Below are 9,574 nucleotides of genomic sequence, written 5' to 3'. Positions count from 1 at the left end.
ATGCCGACTCACTCGCTGCCACCGTTTGTGGAGAGCCCAGATGGACTTGCCCAAGATATTGTTATTAGTAACAATGCACGCGTACCAGGACCCGGCTGTAGTATGACACCGCACACCATTTACTTAGAAAAGGCCGTGTTGCAATCTGGAGGAAGCGTACCACTATCGTGCATGTTCTGTGATCAGACTTTCACTCATCAGGATGAGCTAGGACCCCACGTATTGACGCAGCATCCCACTACTCTATTTGAGCCCGCCGTGCTCCGAGTTGAAGCAGAATTCAGGATCCCAGGGGAGCGACCCTGGCCCAAGCCGAGCCAATTCCCCACCGACAAAGAAGAGGTCCACGGCTGTATTGTGTGTGGTCAGGTGTCTCATGACGCCACTGAGCTGGAGACCCACATGAGGAAGCACAAGGACTACTTTACTTACTGCTGCAACGTCTGCGGACGGCGCTTTAGAGAGCCGTGGTTCCTCAAGAACCACATGAAAATGCACGTTAAACCAGGAGTGAAGAGCAAAGCCCAGCAAGATCTGGAGAGCCCGGTCACGGTCAATGGCGTCGTCCAAGACCTTGCTCCAGAACCAGTAGTCACTGTTTACAAAACGTGCATGGTGTGTGGGTTCTTCTTCCCCGACCACGACAGCCTGGCGGAACACAGCAAAGTACATAATCGAGAGGCGGAGCCGGGCAAAGATAAAGACGAGGAGAAAATGGACGTCGCTACCGAATCCCTTCCCAAGCAGGAAACATTTCTTCACAGTCTAAACCTCATGGCTAGACCTTCGACAGGAAATAGTTTGCAACATGAGAGATCATCAAAATGGATTCCCCAGCTGGATCCCTTCAACACGTATCAGGCCTGGCAACTCGCTACGAAGGGCAAGATAGCAGTTGGTCCGAATAATATGAAAGACATTGGCCAGGAAGCCAGCACGGACAATGAAGAATGCGGCTCCGATAAGGAGGAGTTGAGTCACATCTGGTCTGAGGGGCAAGCAGACACGGCTACGAAAGGGGTCCTCGGGAGAGAGCCCCGGTCTCAGCAGCAGACCGTGGTAGAAAACGCGGCCCCGCCACGGAGGTCTCTAATGCAGAAGAGTAAAGTCAAGGAAAGGCCGACCACTTGTGAGGCATGCCAGAGGACCTTCAGGACCTACCACCAGTTAGTGCTCCACTCCAGGGTCCACAAGCGCGACAGAGGTGGCGGAGAGAGTCCAACTTTCTCCGTTGACGGGAAGTTGTCCAGAGCCGGCTCACTGGAGCAAGCGGAGGAGGGCTGTGAGGAGGGCTTCGAGGAAGCGGCGCTGACTGAGAACCTGGCTCCAGGTAACTTTAGGGCTCATCACGCGCTCATGTCTCACTCACACACACGGTCTTAATTGTGATGTAAAAACACCCCTCTGTTACCAAGTGATCCCTCTGCTGATGGGAGGGAGGATAGCACGTGCGTTTTTTGTGATTTTACATTTTGTCCTTTTCCGTTCTGTGTATTCATTAATGTATTTGTGTCTTTCAAAAAAGGTGAAGATGGTTTTGATCGATCAAAAGTCCGCTCGAAAGCCTGCAGTTACTGTGGCAAATCATTCCGATCCAGCTATTACCTCACAGTTCATCTGAGGACCCACACAGGTATATCCAACACGCTTGGCCTGAATGAATCGTTCATGAATATGAGACTGCACGCTGCAGGCTTGTATTTTAAACTCTGCATATACTTAACTGTCCTGTTTGCTGCTTTCAGGTGAAAAACCGTTCAAGTGTGCTTACTGCGACTACGCTGCAGCCCAGAAGACTTCGCTGAAATATCACCTGGATCGCCGTCACAAGGACAAACCTTTCGTGGACGTTCCCAGCAGACCCGGGCCTTCGATGCCCTCTCCAAACCATAGAAAACACGACGGTGAAAATCCTGCTCCGAATAGATCCAAACTCTGGGTTCCTGGAACCAGATCGTGGACCAATGGAACACCAGAGGACAGCAAAGGTAGCGAGCTCGACAAACCGCTCGTACACATGAATGCCGAGTATGAGAAATTAATTGCCACGACTGCTTACTCCCTGACCGAGCATGTCGTCATAAAGTGCCCCAAACCTGTTAACCTGAAGATGGAACAGAAAGATATAAAAGACGAGAACTCCGAGGCCCCATTAAATCTGTCCTTAAAAGTGTCTCTCTCCATCCCCGCCAGTGCGGAACCCAGAAATGCATTAATTCCAATTGGCTGTTCGTTTTGTGCATATAAAACGATGTACCCAGAGGTTCTGATAATGCACAAAAAGCTCACTCATAAAGACAAGTCAGACGGGACAAGACGGAACGGATTTGGCAGTTTGAAAGACAAACGTTACACAGGTTGCCCCCCTGCGCTCGAAGGGAAAGACGTCACTCCGCTTCCGATGATTGACCGGCGCCACCCTCGCCGAACCAAGTCCCCGCCCCCTCAACCCGCAAAACCACAAGAACAGACGCCCATTAAACCCCCGCATGCCCCGAAGCGGTCCCCCATCCGTGCACCCGCGGTTGTCGAAGAGACCCAGCGTCGCACGCACAGCGTTGACACGCATCCCAGTCAGGAATCCTCCAGTTACACGGCGCTCATGAGGAAATCCAACGCGGGGATCAAGTATGCCATGGACCGACCAGCCCCCCCCCCAGACCGAGTGGGAATCGGTGAGAGGAGTTACCCGGCGAGAAGCGGCGTCATTTGGCACGCGGATGCTGCCCGGCTGTGCCTGTCGAGCCGATTTGGGAACCTCCCCCAGATGGATTTCGGTGAGCCTTCCAGCAAGAGGTTGAAGTACGCGGTACCTAAAGGCAGGGAGGCTGACACCGGTGAGAGGCCTGGCTTCAGAGGACCAGCAGTGAACGTGTCCAACAGGCTGCTCATCTCCGGGAGGAGTGTGAAAACAGCGCCACAAACGTCTGCTCCATCCACAGTTTCTGACACCTTGGGTTCTTTGAAGACGACGTCTATGGCTGTCGGGGGAGGATTGGGCGCTGACTGGAGCATGATGGACCTTCTGCGTTCCTACACACCCAGTGACCTGGCGTCGCTCTGCGGCTCACCAGCCAACCCCACTCACGGAGGTCTGGCCAACCCAAGAGCTGGTATGTATTAGGTTAGCTGGTTCAGCCGAGGTTCATATAGAGGTGCATATCCTAGCAGTTTGTAGAGTTAACATTAAAGGTGTTTTCTCAGGGGGCCGGACCGTGCTGTACCAACACTTACCCACTCTGTCCAACCACCAGAGGAGAGACCCGTCGGGCCCTTTCCCTAATCAGCGCTATGGGACCACTGACAAAAGTACCTAAAGTGGCACCGAGGTAAAAGGTTGAAACACATTTTGGGAAGTACACACAATTAGAGCTTCCTGTTTTCTGATTTTCAAACCCTGACCAGAATATCTTACCTGGTGCTTGATATAAATCAATCAAGTCATACTTGAAAACTGTACTGCTGCATTATTTATCCATTAACCTTTTTGGAGAATTTGTTCAATATACAGCAACAGAGGGTAATTATGTTTCATAGACATTTCACGGCTGAGGCCTTTATTGTACATTTTTTCTTTTCTTTTTTTGAATGAAAAAGTGCAGATCGTCTCTCTTTTTGAAAAGGCTGTTCCACTGGTGTGCACTGTGATATTTGTTTCCATTCAGAACTGTTTCTTGATCCACATTTGACCCACACTAATGTTCAGATGTCTGTAAGTGTCTGTGACATAACGGTAAACGTGTATGTGGGAGGACATAAATATATCTGTCTCAGTACATAGAGATTATATAAAAAACGTAAGAAATATAATTTGTGTGAGAAATTGCTGCTTTGTTCACTTACTGTTTATGTCCAGGCAGTAATTAAGCACTAGTCTATACCCCCCCCCCCCCCCCCCCCCCTTTTTTCCCAAGGCACTGAAGGTTGGGGATTCTCTGTTTAATAACTTAAAGGCTTCGGCCCAGTGGTTCACAAACGGGCCTCAGTAACACGTCCTGTGTCTGTTGAAGTGGTCCACGCTGTTATTTTTATAAAGCTGCTGTAGCGCTCGTGTCAGCCGAGCCTCTGCACAGAGTTGTCTATCGGCTAGAGACGGATGTTTTTGTGGTGTAACTCGACGGACATGTGTTTTTCGGGTGTCGGGGTATTTGTCAGGCACCGCATAAAACACAGACTCGCGAGGTACAGATCCAACTGCTGCTGAGGCCACATTGACCTGTGGCACGTGATTGACTGTAACACGGTGTGGGTTGAGGAGTTCTTTGACACGCTTTGTATTGATGAGCCCCGGTTTTTAAACACAACTTTTGAAATGGCAAATGGCTATCATCTGCTTTAGTGGTGCCTCAAATCCATACGCTGTGCCAAAGTTCTGTTTGTGTATTAAATGGTCATGCTGTATTGTTTTTAGACTGCACATTTAGTCACTTTTCAGGAGCTTTGCTCTACTATGCAGCCTTGAAAGTGTTATTTAGTTTCAAGTGGCAGCACTGTGTAGTTTGGAGCAGCGATGTTGATTTAATGGCTTGATTAATTACACACTGTGAACAAAGTCTCAGGTTAACGCATTCATGAGCCATTTAGTCTGTTGTGTCATTGAGTATTTTTGCCACTTTTGAAAGGCTTGGGTTAAGTTATTTCTTTCTTTTGGGGTATTCACGTTACTGGTGTACTTTATGTAAAAAATGAAAATATTGTTTGAGATTTGTATGACACGTTTCAAGAATAAAGTGAGACGAAAAGCTGCGTGTGATGTGTTGCCTCACTCTGGCCCCCCACAGTGTGCTCAGGACAGAACACAGGTAGCTGCAGGTTGAGGGACTGAAATAAACTGAAATTGGTATCGTTTCATTTGACAAACCTGTCTTTAACTTGGACATTTCCCAAGTGTAGAGGTTACATATACCTGGAGCTGAAATGCTTATTGAATTGTAAAATAGGTCATTTTATGGTTTTATCATACTTCTAACATACATAGCGCATACATCTACACTGTACACAGTTTTGCTTCTATAGATGCCATCAATACATTAACAGTTATTAAAGAAAAAGACCGAAGACTAAGAGAGATGGTGGTTCCTTGACCTTAAACCTGCTCCCAGGGTACACCCTGCAATGACTGCTTTAATTGCTGACTACAGACTAGTCTGGATCTGATTTAGATCAATTCAGAATTGGATTGTTTTTAACACATCCACATTTTCTAGCTTTTGAGTTCAGATCTCAGTCCTATCAATATGGATGCTGTGGCAGTAACATGTTTGTCAGCGTAATGCTCCAGTATCTTCAGTTCCGAACCAGGAAAGATTTAGTCTACATGCATCAGCCTCACACCTCCACTCCAACACAAATCCCAAAAATGGAAAATGTCTGCAATAATTAGACGAAAGATTAAATGTTGCATCAATGACCCACATTGACCACCAGAGGGCAGTATTTACAAAGTCTAGATCAGAGCCGTGTCAGATTCTGGTTTCAAATCCTTGTATGTTCAGTCTGAATAGCAGACCTACACATGTAGCACAGTTATAAGTCAGCACTGTGGCCAGGTTGGGAATGGAATTACAAAACTAATTCAAAATACAGGAGTATTCCTTAGCCTTGATACTGAGAGGAGTAAATTACACACATCAGTCTTCATTTGAAGAAGTGCACTTCTCCATACAGGACAAAAACATGCTCGTTCTGCTCTCTTTGCTCTGAAAGTTACATACTGAATGCTGCGTCTGTGGCCACGCCCTAATTTGGTGATGTCATACAGGTGTTACCTGTCAGCAGTCAAAGACAACACACCTGCTTTTGTGATCCAGTGGGCATATACTCCTTGAAAAATAAAGCTTTCTGAGAGAAGTTTGGTCACATCCTCTCCAACACATGAGCACACTATTGTTGAATTCCCTCACATGCATAAACAGAGAAGACTGACAGAACCTATCACGCCGCTGCATTCTGTAAACAACAAATTGCAAGGGACAATCTTCAGCACATTGAACACTTTAAACTTTGATTTCCATCCCCCCTCTTCCTTCCCCTTTTGAGTAGACCACATCTGTTTGCTGTCTGTTCCCCTGGGCCAGCACTGTGTAATCTATTGCATTAGCTCACATTAGTGCATATCGCCCATGGGCCTTGGTAATCACAAACGCAAAATGAGCATTTCACTTAGCATCACCCTCATGTCTCCCCCCCCACTATGGCAAACTTAGTGCAAAGGCATGGCAGAGAACGCAAGTCGACAACAGCTTATGACATGCATCGCGCTACTCTCCATCCCCGTGTCCAAAATGCTGCAAGGGCTCTCATGTCAAAAAGTCCCTATAATAGGCAAACTTACACTTTGAATTTCCACTCTGTTTACTTCTTGTTCTCTATGTTTGTCTCTGTAATTTGGGGGGGGGGGGGGGGGCGGGGCCTCAAGAAACATTCAAATATGTGCATTTCTGCCAGAAACATGTGGCCTGACGTTCACCTACGTGTCTGTTCCTTGCAGATGAATGGCACTGCAGGCCTTCCTTTCATTAAAGTGCGTCATTGCTGGGCTTAAAGAGACCTACAGTCATTATTGAGTAATGTAAAAAACAAAAGATAGATTGTCAACACTCCGCATCTCTCAAGCAATTTCTTTCTCTACAAGTTACAGAAAACAGATTTTATAGATCTAATTAGAACTGTATTTATTTGCCTACATCTTGAAATGTTGTATTCCCCCAATACCATGCCTCATTGCCAATTATGCACAGAGATCAACCCGAGTACAACCTGAGATGTTTCATGCAAAATTCACTTGGGAATATTTTTTCTTTTCCTCAAAATACTTTGGCATAAAACACCTGAGGTCTTCACAGCTCCTTGTCAAGCTTCTTTCGTCACATTAGATTTTGTGTGATTCCGACAGCAGCCATTTTAGTGCACAACTCAATACACAAATGGCATTTCATGCCTGCATTGCCATCCATTCATCTGTTCAGTGTGTTTGGTTTTAGAGGAGGTTGTGGATACATCTGTGACTGTGTTTAGCAATTCCACCCTCTTTTTCCTCCATGTAGTACGACAATCAAATCTCCTACCTCCCCCTCTCCCTGTAAAGTAAACTTCATGTTTTTCTCCTTCCCCTTAAGTGCTCTCTCTTATTTTCAGTCCTTTCATCACTCATAATTGTTGCCTCCAGATTGTCAACTTGCATGAATTAGCAATTGGGCCAGCAAAAGCGGATACGGTCAATTGTTGAACATCCTGTCAGACATTTGAGGCAGAAAGTCTGCTCTGGCTGTGATTGCTCATCATCGTCACCCCATTCCTCTGAGGAAGAGGAGCAAATGTAATGGTTCCTGCAAAAACAGCCCCTGGCCTAAGGAAAGGGATTTGGGTGTCTGGAGACAACAGGGGCCATATGGAGCGGGCTGAGATAGCAAGGCACATGTACAGAATAATGGATGACGTGTCATGTTTCATGTTGCCGAGAAGCCATCAAGAGACTTGGTTTGGGGAAATCAAAAGGCTCACATACAGCAAAAGCGACTGTTGGACCATTTAGCATTTTTTTGTTTATTTTTATGTTGGGAGAGTGCTGAACATATTGAAGCCTTTAAAGAATGTGCTGCTCTACCTCCATTGCTTTTGGTCCGTTGAGGTTATTTGTAAGTAAATGCAATAATGATTGTATTGATAGGCTTATGACATGACATCGTAGCATACAACTTCAACAGCAGAACAACCCGTTTTGGAAATGAAAAATGGACTGAAGGGAAACTAAAAGACAATATGTAAAATAGATGCAAAGATACCATTTTTAGTTCAAGACAGAGGCGACTGTAGTATTCTACAAATCTATTTTAGCCACACTAGCAAGCACGGCTGCACCACTTTGATACAGACAAAAACATCTCAATAACTATTGGATGGATTGCCATGCAACTTTGTACAGACGTGCATGGTCCCCAGAGGAATAACACGCTCAGCTGTACTTTGTGTTCGAGCAAATGCTAGCTTGCAAACATAGCAAGCTAAGACGGTGATAAACATTTCTGTGCATGCTAGCATTGTTACCGTAAGCATGCTGATGTGAGCTCAAAGCACGACTGGGCCTTAGTTAAGCCTTGCAGAGTTGCTGTAGACTATTGTGTCATTGTCAATATGAGGCTTCAACAACAAAGATGTTACAAAAGGTGGAATCCACTGCTGTTGTGGAGATAAAGACTCCTCTGTCCAGAACCCCTCTGCTATGGGAGGGGGGGCACTGTATACTTAGCCCCCCCCCCCCCCCCATCTGCTCTACCTGCATGTGGAATAAGACGAGCACCTCACCTCTGTTTTTCTCCCAGTGTCAGAACTATACTTAAGTGCTGTTTCCGATACCCATGAGTAAGCCCCATAAAAGCTGCCCCATCGCCGCAGCGTTATTGTTTCTCGCAGATGATTGATTGATGGATGAGGGCTGACACTTCAATGAAGCCATTTTCACTGGCATCTCTATCCGATGATGTGCAGCGTATATTTTCCATCCACGCCTCATTGCTCGGCCGTGTCATTCCTGGAACTTCATTTACACCATGTTCCCTGAAGGACCTTTTTTAGCCCCATCTCCCTTTTCTCTCTCCCCGGCTCCTCTTTTTATCTCCTCTTTTTTCCATGCCATAAAATAATGCTATTTCTTGTCGACTCTGGAGGGGCCTGGAATCATTTGCGCGGAATGATAAAACCAAAGGCATGGAGGGGTTATTTACAGGAAGTGTAACACTGACAGGGTCCCACTGTTCTGCTTTTTTCACTGTCAGATGCCAAGTCCATGCTGAGACAGGGCAGGGCTGTGATATACATTTCAAACACACTCGACCTACACCGCATGCACACACAATCATTTGCGGCTATCTCCACAAGCCAAATGTGGACTTCCAGCATTGCGGATTTTTACCAAGATGTTGTCCAAACCTAACGGAAAAACATGTTTAAGTATATTAGTTCAATGACAGTGTGATTGAGGTGCCTTCTCTGAGACAATTGCCTGTTTTTGCTCATATGGGGAGCAGATGGTAAGCAGGCATCGGTGCGGCAGGCTTTCTGGGATGACAGCCATGAGATTCCCCCTCAGGTGCCATTGGAGCCCCTTTAGAAGGGGAGAGTGATTGGTAGGACATGGCACCTCCTAAGCAACTGTTTTTTTTCCCTGAGTTTCCTCATCAACAAGATACAGTGCAGCAAGTATGTGCAATGTCACCGAAGACATTATCGATTCGCTTTTTTGCCGCTATATGGAAAACAGTGTATTTATTAGCAATGATAAGATGCTTTTCAAGACATATTCATTATCCATTCGATTGTTGATAAGAAATTATTATTATGGTCCAAATGACATAAGCGATTTCTCTGTTTGTCTGTGCTGCACTCACACCACTGCTTAGCGTTGCTCTATTTGTATTCATCTATTTAGCATTAATAAGCAGTATATAAACAATTAATTCATAGCTTATAACACATTATAGTGTAGTTGTAATCAAACATAAAGACATTTTTTGGTTTATAGATAAGCATCCATAAGTGGTGTATTATCAGTTAATGAATATTTGATAACACAGTA

General features: G+C 45.8%; 1 protein-coding gene across 1 annotated transcript; it reads left to right on the top strand.

Moving 5' to 3' along the window:
• znf217 (zinc finger protein 217) lies at positions 1-3,344 on the top strand (the record flags this gene model as incomplete). Its single annotated transcript, XM_079272948.1, has 4 exons — positions 1-1,330; positions 1,526-1,633; positions 1,746-3,113; positions 3,205-3,344. 4 exons carry the CDS (start codon positions 1-3, stop codon positions 3,315-3,317), a joined length of 2,919 nt encoding a protein of 972 aa, XP_079129074.1. The 3' UTR covers positions 3,318-3,344.
• Positions 3,345-9,574: the final 6,230 nt, after the last annotated feature.

The sequence above is a fragment of the Melanostigma gelatinosum genome (genome assembly GCF_949748355.1).
Source record: "Melanostigma gelatinosum genome assembly, chromosome: 8".
NCBI lineage: Eukaryota > Metazoa > Chordata > Actinopteri > Perciformes > Zoarcidae > Melanostigma > Melanostigma gelatinosum.
This window is presented reverse-complemented; position numbering and strand designations above follow the sequence as displayed.